Below are 20654 nucleotides of genomic sequence, written 5' to 3' on the forward strand. Positions count from 1 at the left end.
GTATTTGGCAAATTTAGAGAAAATATTCCATTATCTATCCTCTCTTGATGAGTTCAAAGTTTTTTTTTTTTACCTAATTTACTTTCTATCATGACTAAGAAAAACTGTAACTATAACTATCTAGTCTTCAACTCCATCAGAGACCCGAGAAGGATATAATATTACCTGAGTAAACAGGAAGTGCAGAGCAAGCAACTTCCAAAACTATGAAATGACAGAGACATATGGCTGCCTGGACAGTTACTCCAGGGCTCCTCTGTAATGTTGGGGCATCCATCTTTAAAGTAAATTGATGCTGCCAGGAGCAGAAATGTTTCATTGTCATGGAAAGCCTTATGTTATTAAAACATTTAAAATACCATATTCTGTAGATCTTTGAAGTATTTGAAGATCACCTATCTATCTAAAATATATTTCCTTATGATCTTGAAAACATACCTAACATGGCTATAAGTTTGATTGTTATAGATGACTAACTACTAACCTGTATTTCTTTAATATCCTAAATAACTTTCAAAGACTAAAATTTTACATTATACTTTTAAATGAGCTGCATAGGTACAGTACCTTAAACAAGAGTAGAAATGTATGTACAGTATGCTCTAACAAAAATAACCTTAAATTTGTAGCAATATATAAAAATACCTTAAACAAGAGTAGAAACATATATACAGTATAACAAAATAACCTTAAATTTGTATCAGTATACAAAATTCCATACCAATGTAAAAAATTTGAGACTAGTGATTGTTCAAAAGTAGACTCAACAATCTACCCTTTTATCCCATCATTTTTATACTATATCTCGTTTTTTTTCTCTTCAGAAAGAGATCCCTGAATTTAATTTCCTTTCTTCAGTTTTTTTTCTGACCATGACCAATAACAATTTGTGATAACAAACATTCATAATCTACTTAACAACCAAAAACCACCCATCCCACCTCTTGTGAATGTGGGTGTTTGTGTTTTCTAGACTGCTTCCTGTTGTCTGGGGCCACTGGCATCTTTGGGGGACCCTAAGAAAATGGGATAATGTTCAAGTCCTGGGAGAGCTAGCTGTTGTCTAATCTCAGTATGATAGGGAAATATAGGGCTTATCTGAAGTCTGGATGAAGTAGTTGTGAGGCTGGATCATCTCAGCCAGCAGCCTTGAAGCTGTTCTGGGTGTAGAACTCTTGAAGAAACTGCAACAGAGGCTCTCTGAGAGGCTGGATTACCTGGGCCAGCTGTTTTCATTGGTATCTGATCCCCTTGCTCTGGAAACACATAAACTTCCAAAGGCAACATATATATCTACATTAACACAAGTATTGACTGTGTACATAGGCCAGCCAAAGATGATTTTTTGTTTTATGTTCAAGCAGGTAAAATGTATGCTACCTGTCTTTAGTTTTTATGTTTATTTCTTTATTTCTGTAGCTAGGATTTTCAGGGGTCTCCCCCAATCAAATCTGATCTCTGTCAACCATGAATGAATCCACAGCCCTTTGTTTTCTGTGGAAACAAAAGCATAACCTCTTCCCCAATGTAACATATCTTTTGACTTCCATTTTGAAGTTAAGACATTTTTTAAATATATAGGTTGATGTAATTTAGTAGTTTTTATGATCCAGTGTCTCTCAGAAGCTATTGTTTGCTCATCAGCAATCAAAAAATTTAAAGACAATACAAGACATACAGGATCCAGACTTCCCTGTGAGTTTCCTATCTCTACCTGATTTTTATTTTTATTTTATTTTGGTTTTTCAAGACAGGGTTTCTCTGTGTAGTTTTGGTACCTGTCCTGGATCTCGCTTTGTAGACCAGGCTGGCCTTAGACTCACAGAGATCTGCCTGCCTCTGCCTCCTGAGTGCTGGAATTAAAGGTATGCATGGCCACCACTTGGAATTTCTTAATAATTTTTAAACTAGATCCTCCTTTTCTGCATTGAGTCTTGAAATTTCTGAGCCTTGGGTGGCATCCTGTTTGATGGTTACTGTTGTTGCAGAGGTATATGGTGAAAGATTTTCAGCTGAAAATTGCAAAGGGAAGAAGACCATTCTAAGGAAAATAGAGCATGTGTGAAATAGTCATGAGAAGCTAGACATGTGTAGTATAGTTGCTTGTGTGAGGCAATTTTGTTGAGTCTGCGATTTGCCAGGTTACACAATTCTACCAGTGTTCGGTTACATTGAAAGTACAGAGGAGGTGGAAGTGGGGGCTTGTCTGAGGTTGAAGATTTGCCCAGTGTCTGTGCTAGAAGGGGAAGGGATAAGAAATTAATTATACGGATGGATAGTGACAGGTTAGATAACCCACACAGAAGACTAAAGAAGGCTAATGGTGAGGAGAGAATGGCAGGATCAGTGAACTAAAGATTCTAACAAGGGGACATGCTGTTTCATGAAGGCACTTAAACAAGGACTAGGCGGGCATTGGAAGCTATCTGAATTGATGACTCTGTAGATTCTCTCGAAGGTGACGTGACTGAAATATGGCATGAGGGGAACGGCAGCCTAGAACTGAAGGAGCTGGGAGGACAGCTGTGACTGTCATCCACCCAGTTGATGGCACTCTCAGAGTGATGGCAAGACTGAAAGAAACATCTGTCCTCAGAGGAAAGAAGTCACTTTAGGCCGTTGCATGCTTTGCTCTTGACTGTCCTCCCCTTTACTCATCAGCATGGACTGTACCTTCCTCAGCTCCCACATCCTTCCCCTACTCTGCCCAACTTCAAATCCTTAGAGCTACACCACCACAGTCTAATTCTATGTGGAATTCAGACTTCACTTCCCTACTTACGTTTGCCAAGCTTATATTTAAAGTACTATAATATTATAAATGCATTATGAAACCATGAGACAAGTCCAGAGCTGGAGTCACTGAACCATGTGTAATAGTCAGTACAGGGGTCAGTTGACAAAACAACACACTTGGGATGGTTAACATGTCCTGATGTTAAAAGGATTTTCTTTTTGGAGGACATGGTTACTTAAATACAGAATACTGTATAATAAAGACAGTAATAAATATATTTAATATTTTCCCTAGTATAAATTTATGTGTTGTCAAACAGATCTCATAATTTGTTTTTGCAAAACATTATTTGGGCTTCTCCCTTTTACCCAAGTCATCATCACCCCTGCTAGCTAAGCGTTCTGCCGCTGCCCAATCCACATCTCCAACCTTGTAAAACACCATGTGAGCGTTGTTACCTTACATGTGGTAGAACTGAGTATTTCAGCCTATTTTGTCTTTCACCAGATTTTTCATTTAAATATATAGAACACATTGGTTTTTAGGCATATGTCAGGCTTTGGGTTGTTACGTTTTATGGTGCTGGAGATATATACCCCTAGCCTTAGAACACATTCTTTTTTCCTAGAAAATCAATTATCTTCACATTTAAACCTATTTTTTTTCAACTTGAAGAAGTAATAGGACACCTGAGAAGGACAAGGAATGTTTTTTATTTAGTATTGTGAATTATATTTGCTATTGTGACTGTGTTTCAGCCTGAAAAGGAATCTGAAGATAGAGGTCCACAAGTTCAAACAAAGTTAAGCTCTGGTCATCTAGACAGCAAGGCTCCATTCTCTCATCATAGTTTACCTCTTGAAATCATTGCCATGAAGGATGTTCTTCTGCCTCAAACCCTGGAAACTGTGTTGGTAAGTCCTTTTATGTTATTAACTCATACTTCTTAGAAAGACTATAAAATATACTGATCAGGAAGGTTTAGAAATACACAATTTCTTAACAAATACAGAGAAAATAGAGCACAGCTAAATTCTACAGCTGCATACAAGCTAATGCTTTGTAAAGTGAACTGAATGTTAGCAGCTGTGTCATTGGGACCCCTGCAAAGCAGATTCTGAGACATAATTAAGAGTTCGGGTGGATTATTGGAGCAGATGATACCTGAGAAAAGAAATAAGAGGTGTTGGACAGTGACTGCCTGTAGTGGGAAGCTGTTCCAGTAAAGGGATAGGTTACAGGGTCCGGGAGAGGTGAAGCGCAGTCCAGCGGTGTTCTCTGGAGAACTCTGCTCAGTCTACATCCAGCATCCAGGATCCAGGAACCAAGAGAGCCGGCACATCCAGATCGGCACATTGGGTCTTAAGGGCTCCCATTCGGCCATGCCTCATAGGCATGTCAGTTACCTGAAGCCTCAATGGGGGCAGTACTTCCAGGGCAAAGCTGGACCAGCTACCCACTACAACTGCCTGGATCCAATGGGGAGTTCCAAAGCAAAGAATATACATCACCCAAGTCTACATTGTGCTGTGTGCTCAGGACTTGGCTGGAGGCTGATGCAGATACTAAAGATATTGCAGCTGGGTTATTGCTAAACACACCCCTTGCAGTGTATCAGCAGGTTCTTTGATCAAGGACAGAGACCCCTGAGGCTGCCTCAATGATGATAGAGCTAACTCACTAGAAGACTCATTCTGTCTTTTCTCCAAAATCCATAGGTTCTTTCTGCATACACTCTTCGTAATCCTTGCTCACCAATCCTAAATGTAGACTAATCTTCATTGTTCAGATAAAGAAATTAAAAGTATATCGTTATTAAGTTAGAGTTAACATATGCTGTACCAAGCAAATATACCCATAAGTTTTTTAATAACAGTTTTCTTAATAATCCATTTTAGATTAGTTTATTCCAACTAATTTAAGTAGATTAAATCAGAAGAAAAACAGAGTGAAAGAAAAGTAAAAGTGGAATAAACTAACACAGACTGAACTCTGATTTTTCAATTTCTCTCAGAGTTTGGGTTCTAGATCCAAACTTGGCATCACGGAACAGTCACATACTCAGAAAGGCATGCTGGGTTTATGGAGTCCAAGCTTTAGCAAGGCAGCTGGTTGCTGGGAATAAAGCTACCCACTTCTGTTCTTCTGCTCATCTGTCACTCAGCTTCGCTTTTCTCCCTTTTCTTCTTTGTTGCCCATGATTGTCTCGTTAGCGTCCCACTGTCTCTCCGTCTCTTTCCGGTCTCCCTGCTATGCACTGTCCCTGCCCTTCTGCACCTTGACCTCTTCATCTGTTCAGTTTCTGTTGTTTCTTCCTCTCTCTTCTCCTTCCTCTCAGCCATCTTCTCTCTCTCTTCTCCTGGTCTCTTAGAGCATCCCTCTCTTCCTACATCTTTACCTCTCCCTTTCCCCCTCGTTTCTCCCTGACTTTCCACTCTCACTTTGTTAAAAAGGACAGTACTATTCCAGGAACTAAGCAAGTGCTGGAAATAATTTTAAGGTGATTAAAAGAGGTGATCAAAATGTATTACTTATTACTCTAGCTTTTCTTCCTAAATTAATAGTAATTTCAACCTCAGCAATCTTATATAGTTGTTACATCAGATACAGTTCTAGTCAGAGTTATCTGACCTAGTTCAGTCCAGAAAATTCTTCAGTTTCCTATCAGGTGATTTAAAATTTAACTAACAGAATAGGGATTTTATTATTATTACACATGGTCTAGTCTACGAATTTTGAATTACTATTTTTACAATATTTTCTTTCTAATAATCTATTTTCTAAATATTTATAGAAAAAAAGTTTTACTCCTCCTGATAAGCAAAGCAAAGCTCTGTTAACAAGTACACCATCTTCAGACACAGCTGACTTTGTGGTAAGTGCCAGCCTGTGGTCCTTGTGGTATCTGCTTCCTGACTTCTCCTCTCTCCATTCATCTGTTTGTATCATACCAAGGGCATTTGCCCATAAGGAGTAATACCTGTAATTTTGTGCTACATAAACACACTTTCACTGGAAATACTTTATATGTAAGGGAGAATACTGAAACACCAACTAGTGTTTGTTTGGGAGTTTTGTTTAAAGATTTTATTTTTAATTATGTGTATGTATCTGTGTGTGGGTATGTTTAAAAATAAAAAAGATTTATTTTTAATTATGTGTATGTAGGCATCTGAGTGTGAGTGCCCACAGAGGCAAAAAGAAGGCATCAGATCCCCTGGAGCTGGAGTTACAGGTGGTTGTGAACTTCCTGACATGGGTGCTGGGAACTAAACTCAGGTCCTCTGCAAGAGGAGCACACATTCTTAATGACTGAACCATCTCTAGCCCCAGACTTTCTCCCCCTACCCCTTCCTTCCCTTCTGCCTCCTGCCCTGGCTGGCCTAGAACTCCCTTTGTAGACCAGGCTGCCCTTGAATGCGTAGAGATCAGCCCAACTCTGCCTTTGGAGTTCTGGGATCAAAGTCATGTGCTATCATGACCAGCCTTTCTTGTATGTGTAACATAAAATTTAGAATTTTAATTGTGTTTAGCTGTGCATTAATTACATTTATTCAAATGAAGTTGTTTGTGCATCAAATACACAAGAAAATGCTTCAGTTAGGTAGGGTTTTCAATATTACCTAAAGCTAATTGTTTTTGAAACTTTAAAAGGAGTTATATTGTTATATAGATTGATTTGTCTCCAGTGCAAAATGTATCTTTTGAAGAACTATTTCCAAATGTCAGCAATTATGTTAACTCAAGTGAAATTGTTCCTGTGTCAAGTTGGCAAGAAAGTTCTTCAAATGAGGTAACATTTTCAAATTTTTCTTCAACTGCTAAAACAATAGTTATTATGAAGTTTCTTGAAACTAACATCCTTTGTGTATGTAAAGAAGACCCTATTGTTAGATATATGAAATGCAAATACTGTCTCTTTGATCAGTTGCCTATTTACTCTGTACATAGGATCTTTTGAGGCACGACATTTAGAATTTTTCATTATTTAAGTTGTCTAATTTTTCTTTTGTGGCCTTTATCTTTGGTATCACTCAAAAAGTCATGACCAAATCAAATGTCAGGAAGCTTCTGCCAATGTTTTCTTTTCTTTTGTCTTCCTTTCTTTTCTTTTCTTTTCTTTTCTTTTCTTTTCTTTTCTTTTCTTTTTTCTTTTCTTTTTTTTTTTTTTTTTTTTTTTTGAGACAGGGTTTCTCTGTGTAGTTTTGGTGCCTGTTCTGCATCTTGCTCTGTAGCCCAGGCTGGCCTCAAACTCACAGAGATCCGCCTGCCTCTGCCTCCCTAGTGCTGGGATTAAAGGCATGCATCACCATTGCCCAGCCTGCCAATGTTCTCTTTAAAGAGGTGTAGGTCTCAGAGTTAGGTGTAAAATCTATTTTGACTTAGTTGTTGTGTGTGCATCTAACTTCACTCTCACCTGTAGGTACCCAGTTTTAACAGTGCCACGTCCTAATTTTATTAGCTGAGAATTGTACAAAGGGAAGTTAAGTATAGTAATTCTAGATTATAAACAGTTTCTTTTGTTTTCTTTCACTTTTTATGACTAGGACTTAGTATGTAGTTCAGGCTAGACTCAGATTCAGTTTTAACCTCAAGCTCCTATTGTAACTTCCTAAATGCTTGGATTACAGGCATGAGGCATCATGCCCAAGCAAGACATTTTACTCCCAGAACTCAGTGGGTCTCTTATTGTTTTTCATAAATTTCTTGTACACACACACACACACACACAAATATAATCCAAAATGGGACAGGGTAGGATGACTTATTGACACATAAATGAAAAGGCAATGACTGAATTCAGAAATTGAGTAGCACTTGTTAGAAATTCCTATTGAAACTTCTAGATGATTCTACGATTGTTTTATTTATTAATTATTTGGATATGTATGTGTGGTGTATGCATGTGTGTTCTCACATCATGTGGGCACAAATGTGCAGGTCTGTGTGTAGTTTTGAGGTTGACATTAATTGCCTTATCCAGTTCCTTCCCACCTTATGGTAGGTCATGGTCTCTTTCTGAACCCAGAACTCCCAGTTTTGGAGCATCTGGCTAGCCAGATTCCTCAGGGATTCTCTGTTTCTTGTCTTTCTGGTTTTGGGATGACATCAGGCCATCACACTTGCCTAACATTTCCGTAAGTGCTAGAGATCCACACTCCAGTCCTCACACTTGTTTTTAACCCTGGCTTGTCTTTACTGCCCCCACCCCACCCCCAGGCTTCTGTTACACACAGGCTTTCACCATCTTCTATGGCTTGTCATAGCCCAAGTAGAAGGAGAAAGGCTTATTTTTTGATTTTTCAAGACAGGGTTTCTCTGTGTAGCTTTGGAGCCTGTCCTGGAATTTGCTCTGTAGACCAGGCTGGCCTTGAACTCACAGAGATCCTCCTGGCTCTGCCTCCCGAGTGCTGGTATTAAAGGCGTGTGCCACCTCTGCCCAGCAAGTAAGGCTTATTTTTATGTGTACATGTATTTCAGTATTGGCTAAGGACTCCGGTTAGCTTTGCCTGAGTCGCTTGTCTGCCCTGGTCCATCTGTCATTGCCAGGGAAACAGAATACTATAATTGTCTAAGCTGGGTTTCTTGTCCATTCCTGTGGTCATAGAACAAGGTTTACAACCAGAAGGATGGTGCAAAACTTGCTGAGTTAACAGAACAAGTTGCCATTCTCCATTACAACTCTTGAACAGAGAAACTGAGATCATCCCAAATTTTTAATTCCTTTCCAGATAACTTATTTTTCCAGCCTGTCATTTGTAAGCAGAAGATTTTTTAATCCCAGCACTTGGAAGGAAGAAGAGGATCTCAATGCCAGGCTGGACTATATAGGGAAACCCTGCTTCAGAAAAGGAAGTCCTCTTTTTGAGGACATCTTGGAGTGTGATGCTTTTTTATTTTAAATGTAGAGTGGAGAACTTTAGGAATATATTGAGTCAATTATCTTTATCTTACAGACTGCCCTTTTAGCTCAAATATTTTGTGTTATATCTCTGATTATTGTTTAATTTATTCTTTGGTAATATAAATTTTTAACATCTTGGGATTTTTTTTATTGATCTATCTTTTTCTCATTGTTTATATCCATTGATCTTTCCCACTATATTTTAGGTGTGCTTCACTATTATTTCCTTCAAAAAACTAGAAATAAAAACCATTTTATAGCAGATTCTGATAGCAGCTGTATACACTGAAGTTGCCTAGCACTCATTCTGGAAATCAAGTCTTAGGAAAGGTTTCATTTGTAGAACAGTTTTTGGTTCTGGCAAAGAGCAGTGACTGTCAGCATGGATGTTGGTCCTGTCAGGTCGATTTCAGACCATTAAGTAGATGGTTCAAATACAGTCCTTTTCTGTGTCTGCCCTAGAGACAGATGCTGAGTAGAATGGAACACGAACAACTTTTTTCTTCAGAGATTCTCTTTCTTAAGGAGGAAAGTAAAGTGTTTGGTCTCATAAATATTTCTATCAGTGGAGATTCTGCCCTGTTCAGAGCATATAACAAACTGTGACGACTTCTCCCACTGTTCCCCCCTCCCCCCTGGACTATTAACTTGTTGGCATGGCTGTGACAAATATTACAAATATTACAAAACAAGAGAAAATAGTCTACCCCGGGCTGAAGTCAGGACGTTAGCAGAGAGCAGCTCTCCCAAACCACTGCAGGTGAATCTTTCTTCCATCAGGTTACATGCTGGCATTTGTGACTGGGACAGCGTAAGTCTGGTCTGTGCCAGTTCTCATCTAGCTCCCTTCCCTCTTTGTGTATCTCTGTGCCTTCACACATTTTCCCCATGTCTCAGCATCCACGTTTCCTCTTCTTGTAAGGACACAGGTTATATTGAACTAAGGCCTGTTCTAACTCGATGAAATCTGTAATGACCACATTACCAAGTAAAGTCACCTTCACAAATACTGATATCTTTTTGAGAAGGGTATGGTTCTGCCCATGATCCTCATTTCCTTGTTTTCCTATCTAGTCAATCCTAGACTCTTTGTTAATCATTTGTACACCTTTTTAGATCTGAAGATCCATCAAGTTTTGTTTAACTCACTGAAAAGAGTTTCTTCTGGAGTCTTCTGACTTCTGCTTTCTATGCCTGGACATGGCTGTCAGTCATCCTGAGATTTGCCTGAACCACAATTCTGGGGATTCAGTTAAAAAATCTACTACACATGCTCCCCAGCCATTAGTGTCCTCTAATTCTTCTCTCTCCCTCCCTCCCTTCCTCCCTCCCTGCCTCTCTCCCTCCCTCTCTCCGGTCCTCCTGGTCTCCCTCCCTCTCTCTTTCCCTCCCTTCCTCCCTCCCTTAATGTAGAGAAGTAAATTCTCCACTTCCTCCTATGACATGGAGTATGGGATTGTTTATGATCGTCCATGACAGGACAGGTTTTAATTCTGTCTTCATAGTTGAGGATTCCCCTAATCTAGTTAGAGAACTGGAGGTACAAACAATTTCTTTTAGTGTATCTTCAACATTACCTCTCAGAGTTCTAACTTCCCGAGTTGTTTTGTGGAACCATGTTGATTTTGTTTGTTTGTTTCATAAGCTGAAAAAAATCTTGTCTTTGGATCCTGTGTTGTGAAATTTCTTGTTACAACTCACTCTTTTCCCATGTACTGTGTCAGAATTTGTGTGTGCATGTATATATATATATATATATATATATATATATATATATATATATATGGATCTGTGTAAAGATGCCATGTGTAAAGATACCATGGCTCACATGTGGAGGTCTGAAGATAGCTTAGGTATTGGTCCTCACCTTCACCTTGTTTGACAGTCCTCTGAAGTTATTTGTAGCAGAGACAATAGAGTCCCCAGAAGTTCGTGGACCAGCTGTCCTGTCATGCATTAAACAGCAAGCACACCTCCTCCTTTCTCTCCCCACTGTCCCTACTCTCCACATGAACCTATGCACACCAGTATACGTTGTTCTCTGTATGCTAATGACATATATGCAGTCATAGTTGATATTGTGGATGTGGGAATGTAATTAGACAATCTCAATTGTCAGTAGTGATTGACAGCTGTGAAATCATTGCTGGATGATGTGGCTGACCTTTCAGGCTAACAACATTAGATTTTTGGACAGCTAAGAGCAGAATCTTTTAGTCTCTTGTCTGAAGGACAAAGGTTCCTTGAGCTTGGAATCTCAGCATCTTCTGACTTACATTCACTTCATTCAGCTGTTTTCAGCATAGAACCTCTACCCTGAATGGTCAGAAATCTTCCAAGGAGGAAATGGTCTGCTAGCCCGTTTCCTTAGAAAAATTCTCTGCCCTGTGTTTAAGATGGGAGGAGGCTGTTGAAAGAAGTAAGAAAGCAGATCTGGGTATAAAATAGCATTCATACAAAAGATAATATGCATGGTTTAAATAAGAAGTAAATAACACTTTTGTTCCCTTCATTTAGATGATAAAACAGGACATTATAAATACCCACTCCAAAGTGTTTCAGATCATGATTCAATTCATCCTCTCAATAAGTCCTGTCTTCCGGCTGCTTGTTTCATTCTGTGGAGGTTTGAATAGAAATGGCTCCCATGGGCTCATATATTTGAATACAGTTCCTTCCTATTTGGGAAGGCTTAGGAGGTGTGTGGCTTTGTTGGAGGTGTGTTGCTGGGGACAAGCTTTGAGGTTTTTTCTCTTTTCTTTTCTTTTTTATTAAGAGATTTTCTATTCATTTTACATATCAACCACAGATTCCCCTGTCTGAGCTTTAAGGTTTTGAAAGGCATGTGTCATGCCCATTGCTTTCTCTGCCAACTGCTTATGGTTTGAGATGTGTGCCCCCAGATACTCCTGTTGCCATAAACCAAATTAAAACCTTTCTTTTTATAAGTTGTTTTGGTCATTGTGTTTTCTCACAATAGGAAAATAACTAAAATAATTCATCACCTCTTTTTAGTTTTCAAAACTAACACCATTATTAAACCATTCCCTGGACATGGTGCATATTTTTGTTTGTTTGAATGTTCCTTATTGTTTTCCAATATGGTTCTATCATTCTAACCAAGAATACTGAGACTATTTTTATTTTCAAGAAGACTGCATTAAATGTAGTACCTGGAGGAATTATGCAATAACTACTCTTTTCCTTTTCAGTTTCCTTCATACGCATCAGAGCTCTGTTGTATTATTAAGGCATCACCAGGAACTAGACAGATTAGAAGTAAAGATGCTACTGTAAACAAAAACTGTTCTCCTCCTAAAGATGTTCCTCCAGGTACGAGCTCAGCATAGTTTTCATATTATATCGAATATGGTTTTAACAATAAATACTTTGTGTACATAGTACATTCATTTATAGCTTGTATTCTCAAGTTTTTGCATAAAATTGAAAAGAGAAAATTATAAAAGCCTGAACAGATGTCATAAACTTGAGTAATAACTTTTTGAGGATGTATACTTCATCTTTAGAAAACTTAGCTTATGACATTGACTTAAATGTATTTACCTAGGATGCTTCTTCAACAATTTGAAATTTCTACTGTTTGAATTTTACTTTAGTTGCATTCTTTTTTAAGCTGGAGAATTTTTTTATTCACCTGGTATTGGTTGAGTACTTCTGTGCAAGGCACTGTGCTAAGAATCTTAACATCTCAGTTCCTCACCATTATTATAGTAGATAGAAGTGGGTACTGTTACTCCACTTTTACACATTTAAAAAGTAGGAGGGGTTTTTGTTTGTTTGTTTGTTGTTTTGGTTTTTCAAGGCAGGGTTTCTCTGTGTAATACCCCCTAGCTGTCCTCACTCTGTAGACCAGGCTGGCCTCGAACTCACAGTGCCTGCCTCTGCTTCCCGAGTGCTGGGATTAAAGGTGTGCACCACCATGCTAAGAGTAGGAGATTTTAAATGGTAGATATTACTAAGTGGCTGAGGCAAATTCAATCATTCAGGGATTCTAAAATCAAAATAAGCATTTTTTTTCTAATTCTATAGTAGAGCTGAGGAACCTGTCATGAGTGAGTGGCCAATGAAACGGTTGATATTTAATATATTATGTATATACTCATACAAGCTGTTCACGCTTGACTTTTGTCCTACTTTTTCCCAGTGTCTTCTCTGAGCACTCTTCAAGTTCATAAAATTTCTCTTTTTAAATACCTTCCTGATTGCCTAAGTCAATACTACTCATTTTATACCTAATGATTATATTACTGAGGGTTGCTCAGAGTAACAGAACAAGTATCAATAGATATCTGTCTCCTCTTACATACCCTCAAACACTGTTTAGTACTTCTGGGAGAGGTTCTTTTTAGAGAGTGTGGTGAAAGAGATAAAGAACCTTTCCCAGTGTCTCTTGTGCTCAAGTATATAAATACATATGTTGTAGATAGATTAGATAGATAGATAGATAGATAGACAGACAGACAGATAGATGGGGTATTTTTATGTGAGAGGAGACTAAATACAAGAATTAGTTCTGAAGTTCTGTGACATGCCATCCACCTCCTGGAGAACCAGAGATGCCAGTCGCATAGTTAAGTCAAAATGCAAAGGTTTGAGAACAAGGGGTGCCAGTGGTGTGACTCTTAGCCAGGAGGAACAAGGAGCAGTAGCCATGAATGCTTGGAGCTATCCTGTCCTGAAATTTCTTCTGCTGAACCAATGAGTCTGTTAGTTTTTTTTTTTTTTTTGGTTTTTTTTCTTTTTTTTTTTTTTTTCCGAGACAAGGTTTCTCTGTGTAGCTTTGCGCCTTTCCTGGAGCTCACTTGGTAGCCCAGGCTGGCCTCGAACTCACAGAGATCGGCCTGCCTCTGCCTCCCGAGTGCTGGGATTAAAGGCGTGCCCCACCAACGCCCGGCTGAGTCTGTTAGTTTTTAATTCAACCTCACTCAGGTTTCCAGGATATAGGCAAAAGATAACCAGATTTTTTTTTTTTTGTCAGAATGTAACACAAATGGCCTGTAACCCAGTTCCAAATAGAGCTGGTTTCCTTCTGAGCCTTTATGAGTAGGACTATCACTGTCTGCATTTCTTTTCACATTCTCTGGAGTTTTCTAAACACCCACTAGAATGGCCAATTAATCTCTGCTTACATATTCTTTAACCCACAGCTCCAGATTCCTCTACATTCCTCCCACAAAACTGTTCCAAATGCCCAAGACTTGCATGGTCACATTTATCACAGCAGTGACCTCACCTCTGGTGCCCACTGTTCTATATGAGTCACTTTTCTAGCTGTGACCTGACACAAAGCAACTTAAGGGGAGGAGTTTATTCTGGCTCAGGGTTTAAGAAGTGCAGTCAGTCATAGTCCAGAAAGCATGGTGGCAAGGGCACGGGACAGCTGGTCACATTGTGTTTGATGTGAGGTAGCAGAGAGTGGACAGGATGTAAGCCTGAGCTATAAAACCTCAAGGCCAGCCCCTAACTACCCAGTTCCTCCATGAAGTTTCCATTTCCTGTAAGATTTACAACTTTTCAAAATAGTACCACCAGCTGGGGAGCAAGCATTGAAATACAGAAACCCATGAGGGACATCCAAACCATAGCACCATGACACCACTATCACTGTGTAAAGTAGTCCATAAATTCATGTGTAGCAGCTTTCACAGAAGTGTTATATGTAAAAAAAGTCACATCCACCCACATCTGTAGTGTTCACCCTGTAAGGAGAAAACATTGCCTTGTGCACGATGACAGGTGTAGTGTAATCAACCTGCTGCCACATTGCTGACTGAGCACGTCACACTGTACTACTATACCCGTGCCAGCTAGGTCCGTGTTGATGGGCCTGTGCTCCCTGCTGCCTCATTACTTCATGTACAAGCACAGCAAGGATACCAATCAGCTTCCTTCCTCTTTCCCCAACCTTGTTCTGATAGAGGTTGCTAGGGAAAGAGACTGACTGGAATTCACAGCATTGATTATCCTATCCACTTAATTATTAAAACTTCTGCTCTGCTGAGGTCACCCTTTATGCATATGTGTATGTCATACAAATAGTTTCATGGTTTTTGCTCATTTAGAGAATTTTATATAATGCCTTCTCATATTTCTTTTTCATCTATTTTTCTAATTGTATTCTTCCAAGTCTCAACCATCCATCCAAATCATTGGTTACCACCTATGAATTGGTATACATCCAACATTTGATCATTCCTCCTTCCAGCAAAGCAAACAACCAGGTACACCACTCAAAGTCCTGCCCCTGGGGAAGAAGATTTCTCCTACTGTTTTTTTCTTTTCTGAGGTGTATCAGAGGGGCTGATCAATCTGTAGACCAGATCTGATCTTTCTTTTTCCTGGCCAGCCAACTGTAGAGCACTCCCCATGCCCTCTTAAGTGTAGACTGGATGAGAGAAGATAAAGTAGTTAAAGTGGGAGCTGTGGCACTTGGATCAGTTCTTCATGTGACCTACTTGTGCCTTTAGTGCATGCTTGAGGTAATCTTATATATATATATATATATGTGTGTGTGTGTGTGTGTGTGTGTGTGTGTACATATACATGTGTGTATATATATGTGTGTATACATACATATATATACATATATATATATATATCAGTTTCATTGGGCAATGAAGAACTGGTCTTCACTACAGTAGCTCAGTAACACAGTGGCCCAGTGTTAAGGCCCATTCACAAGAAAAATACTGTTCTTCAGTGTTTAAGTACTTTTCCACCGTGTGGTAGCTGAACTTGGCTTTGAAATTCTAAGAGCCATACTGTTCAACTCCGAGGTCCTACCAAAAGATCCAGACAGCATCTCTGTCTGTCAGGGACACTTAAAGCACCACCCGATTTACTGGACCATGTAAGTATAAGTGTTCGAGCATCTTGCAACATAGTTTGGATCTGTTGTGGAGCCTCTTGTTCTGAGCCTCGTGTTGAATCTAGTAATTCTTTTAGGTCACTTGGTAAATGGGCTATAGTAGCACACATAAATCAGATACATGTTGACAGCAAAATCCATTAGGGCCCATGAAGGAGTGTGCCTTTTGCAGTTCTAGGAGGGCCCAGATACAACTATGCCTTATTTTAGGAGTTACCATTCACAGTACAGGACCCCTAGGAGCCTTTTTTTTTTTTTTTTTTCTTTTCGGTTTTTCGAGACAGGGTTTCTCTATGTAGCTTTGCACCTTTCCTGGAACTCTGTAGACCAGCTCTGTAGCCCAGGCTGGCCTCAAACTCAAAGAGATCCGCCTGCCTCTGCCTCCCGAGTGCTGGGATAAAAGGCGTGTGCCACCACCGCCTGGCGTAATAATGATTTCTATGGCCGGGCAGTGGTGGTGCACGCCTTTAATCACAGCACTCGGAAGGCAGAGGCAGGTAGATCTCTGTGAGTTCGAGGCCAGCCTGGTCTACAGAGTGAGTTCCAGGACAAGCTCCAAAACTACACAGAAAAACCCTGTCTCAAAAAACCAAATAATAATAATAATGATGATGATGTCTATGTATGTTCATCAAAAGATGAGACTAGAGCCAAATATAGTGGTACATATATTTAACTCTAGCACTTGGGAGGCAGAGGCAGGAAGGTGGATCTCTTGGCATTTGAGACCAACCTGCTCTATGTAGCAAGTTTCAGGACAGCTAGGGTAACATGACCTGTCTAAAAAGTCCAGAATATGTACTAGATTATTCACTGGTCATGATAATTCCAAAGCAGAATCTAGCCAGATGCACATGAATTAAAATAGGTAAGTAAACTGTAGTATATTCATTCAAGTGCTACATTGTAATAATCAAACAATATATAATTAGACAAAACTGTTGTGTTGAGTTATATTAATAAACTTCACATAAGGTATTAGATATTCTTAAGAAATGTATTTAATATCATTTATAAGTGTGTAGCATAAACCAGGTAAACTAAACTCTAAAGGTATTGGGAATGAATGCCCTTGTTGGAGTGAAGGTATTAACTAAAGAAGTTGTTATGGGTAATTCTACGTGGTAGTTACACTAGTGTGTTACATTTGTGAAAAACCCTCAAGATGTACATGAGTGTACTTTTTGTGTATATGTATGTTAATAAAAACTTTATTAATAAAAATAGGAAAACTATTAATCCTTTATATGTCTGTCATATTAGTTTATGACATCAGGTATTGTCAAAATTTGGGGATTAAGTAACAAATCCAAACCAAAATGAGCCTGGGAGAATCAATTGTTCATAGCTGGCAATTTAATTAGAGAGTCCTTGATGAGTGTTGAGCTGATGCTGCCATCTCCTGGCTTATTTCTAGACTCTTACCCTAACTAAGAGCAGCCTCCTCACCTCAGTGATTGCCCTTTGACCTCTGGCTACTTGTGTCTGCCTTTAGTTTATTAAAAATAGCAAAGCACCAAGCTAACTTGTGACCCTGTTATTTAAAATATATTCAACAGCCTATTCTTAGCATTGGCATTTCAAGTTTTAGCTAGTTTGGCAGTAATCTAATCAGGGCTACAGTGTAAAGTTCATTTTGATAGTTTGGGCCCTGTTCAGGATGACTGAAAAGCAACTAGTACTATGTTGATTAAAGAAAAAATTTGGTTCAAGAAAACAACAACAACAAAAATAATATGTTAGGGAACACAGAGTGGTAAGTAGGCTCTGAAAATGGTGACCACTAGGTAGAAGGGGCCTTAGGAAATGTCTAGGTCAACACTTCTCAGTTGTGGCCTTCTAACTACCAGGACAGCTGAAAACCTGGTAAGTTACAGGTGCTTGAGAAAAGGCAGAGGAATCTGAACCGTGTTAAACTTTCTAGGTGATTACAGTAAACACTAAAATTCGAGAGCCATGTCGTTTTCTATCTTTTTCATTGTACAAATGACAAAATTATTTTACCAGATTGATAAGTGATTTTTGTCCTAGTTTACACAGATAATTACTGGCCAAATCAGAACTAGATCCCTGAACTATATGAACCTAAAAGAGGATACTTTCAGTCTTTACTCATATAACCGTATAATCACAGACAATGACACTACCCTTCTCTTTCTCTCTTGGGGAGAAGCTTGAGATTTTAGATAATGATATCAGGTAGAAATAGCACACAGATACACAACAGATGAGGTGGAAATAATTCTTTGTAAGTATCAGAGAGATGGTAATAGAAGTCATTGGATAATGGTACATTTCTATATTCAAATTCTGACACATGAACAAATTCCTTAGAAGCCTATGGATTTTAGTATGCTCTCTGTAAAACTGGTTAAAGAGTTGTTACCTCAAGGAATTGTGAGGCTTATAGGTAAGCTATGTAAAGTGTCTAGAATATAATAATCACTCATTAATGAGGCCTGAGACTATAGCTCAGTGTAGAACACTTGCCTGGTATATGTGAGACATTGGGTTCAATTCCCAGAACTACAAAAAGCATCCAGTGTGCAGTGATGATTTGCCTTTAGATGTTTGATTAGTTGCTCAAGTTTAGCTGAAATCTCTCATTTAAAAACCTTTCCTTGGTTTTGATTAAATTGTGAAAAGTCTAAAATGTATGTGCAGTTGGCTGTATTTGATGGCAAATTTCATTATGCTATCAAGAAGAAGTTATCCAGTAAGTGTATATAGTCGAAGACAGACATATTTACTGCTTTAACTACAAGAGTGAAGTCAGTACTTTAGAGGAAAAGAAATCAACATATTTTGACAACGTGAAGAATTCTCAAGCATGTTATCTGTAAATATGCAGTTTCTGTAGTTGACTGAGTCATTGGGAAATACTTTTGGAATCTGAATGTCATGCTCTAGATTGTTAGTTGCTGAAGTTACCTCCTTCGGTCAGTTAATAATCTGATAGAAGATATTAGATAGCTAAAACAACTCTGAGGGAGGCATATGTGCTTTAATAGAAATGTATATATGATTCTATTAGGGTACACAGGGCAGGTGGAATTCCTCTGGTGGATGATCCAAGGCCCATGGAGAATCTTGGGTATTGGTCCTCTAGAAAGAAGTATCAGTGTAAATGGAAGCATAGAGACCTAATATTCTGTCAAAGAACTGAAATTAGTTATGCCTGCCACCCTTGGAGATTGGACTTTCAAAAAATGTTAACTTGTTTTGGGAGGTAGATGGTGGAGAACCTCTGAGGTCATGCTCACCTTTTATCTTATTCTAGTCAAAGTTACCTTTTACTTGATCATTCTGTCAAGAAGGTTTGGATTTGGAAAGAAGTGTGCTAAAAGTAAAAAGGCTGGGTGTGACCTTTGTCAAAGTCCATGTGAACAGAGTTGGGAAAATAAAGACCTGAACTAGCGTATCTCAAAGTATGCTACTCAGACCACCTAGATGTTTATAAATAATAAGAATTCTCAGGTTATTACCTCTGAAGTCTGACTCAGGAATTCTGAGAACCAATCTAAACAGTTAACTTAGTTAACCAGTTGCTTGTGTGGGTAGTAAGAAAGGATGATCAGAAGATAATGCCCAGATCTCTAGTAATTTCAAGTTCTAGAAGTGAAGCGTGATAGTTTATGACTGGGAAAGTAAAGGTCATATCCCTGAAGGTGCATATGAAGTCTGCAAAGGTGAAGTGAAGGTGAGGCTGGGAAATTACCTAGAAGCCGGGGGGGGTGGTGGGGGGAGTGTAATTACAGAGAAGTCTTCAGTCTTTAGTGAAGTAGATGACATCTAAGGTTAGTACTTCCAACACAAGGAGCAGTGGGACATGGTAGAGTTGGCTTCCCCAACTAATGATTTGTGAACCACTTGGAGATTATGTTAAGATAGAGCTTTTGCTACAGCACCGTTAGAATGGTACCAAAGGACCCTCGTTTCTAACAGTAAGACTACTGTTAGATGCTGCTGTTGTTAGGGATCCCCAGATGGGACTCCACTTTGAGTAGCAAACTAACTTAACTGTACATCACTTTCCTGGTTGTCTAATATTTAGGTCCCTTACTCGGAGATTCTAATTGTCATGGAGACAGGACTGTGACAGATAGCAAGGTTTTCTGAGGTACAACAAAATTACCAAACCACCTGGTATAATCTAATTAGGATCGGGGGTGAGATATATGGAAATGAAAATGTGACAATGGGAACTTGGTGAAGATGTAGTCTCCCTTCTGGATCTCCTGGTGTAAGCCCCAGAAGAAAGCCCCAATAGTGTCGTATTTGGTAAGAAAGTGGGTTCAACTGCAGCCGGGAGAAGGGGAATGCAAAGGAATGGTAACGGAGAGAATGTGAGGTGCTGTTTGAGCTGGACCTGAGCAGGGAACAAGGACACAAAGCGCAAGGACAGAGTTCCTCCAGGCTACAAGGTGAGACTCAGATCCGCAGAGACCATTGTTCGTCTTTGTCAGGCTCTTCTCTGGAATGTTACTGAGCAGGTCTCTGTGTCTCCAGAAAGAACTTTCAGGAAGGGGTGGGTGTGATGCAGGCAGTGAGTGCTCTCACCCTTGGGAACTGATTATTAGTAACTGCTGGACACTTGCTTCTGTACAAAATAATGTGTTACATTTTCTCTAGATATTATAATGAAGATGAATGGCAGAACATAACAGCCGTGGCTGAATTTCCACTGCATTGAAGATGTGAGTGTAAAGTAAAAAGTCCATATAAGCAGAATGTCTGCCTGAAATGATACAAAATGAAAAGTCTCTTATTATTTGTGATAAACTATGTGGAAATCTCATTAATGTTCTTGTCATTTTCTTCAGTCAGTTAAGAGAGACAGTCTCTCATATGCTTCATATACATGTATTTGTACTTTAAAATATGGACCAACTAGGTGTTATTAGAAGACCGTGTGGCCTGGAGAGGTTTAAGTGTTTAAGAGCACTGGCCACTCTTCCAGAGGTCCTGAGTTCAGTTCCCAGCAACTACATTGTGGCTCACAACCATCTATAATAGGATCTGATGCCCTCTCCTGGCAGGCAGGTATACATGCAGAGCACTCATACATAAAATATAAATACTTTTTTTAATTAAAAAAGAAGACCATGCACTAAAATATAGGT

The 20654-nt window shown here is 39.1% G+C and overlaps 1 protein-coding gene across 2 annotated transcripts in view; it reads left to right on the top strand.

The window, feature by feature from the left end:
• Meikin (meiotic kinetochore factor) overlaps positions 1-20329 on the top strand; it is a 44132-nt gene extending 23803 nt beyond the window's left edge. For both annotated transcript variants that reach the window (XM_016003454.3, XM_076578400.1), the window contains exons 10-14: positions 3496-3651; positions 5532-5612; positions 6411-6530; positions 11855-11975; positions 20164-20329. In XM_016003454.3, the coding sequence (XP_015858940.1) occupies positions 3496-3651; positions 5532-5612; positions 6411-6530; positions 11855-11975; positions 20164-20195 (510 nt within the window). In that variant the 3' untranslated portion in view covers positions 20196-20329. The remainder of the gene's footprint in view (positions 1-3495; positions 3652-5531; positions 5613-6410; positions 6531-11854; positions 11976-20163) is intronic.
• Positions 20330-20654: the final 325 nt, after the last annotated feature.

Source organism: Peromyscus maniculatus, chromosome 8 (assembly GCF_049852395.1).
Source record: "Peromyscus maniculatus bairdii isolate BWxNUB_F1_BW_parent chromosome 8, HU_Pman_BW_mat_3.1, whole genome shotgun sequence".
In the NCBI taxonomy this organism is placed as follows: Eukaryota; Metazoa; Chordata; class Mammalia; order Rodentia; family Cricetidae; genus Peromyscus; species Peromyscus maniculatus.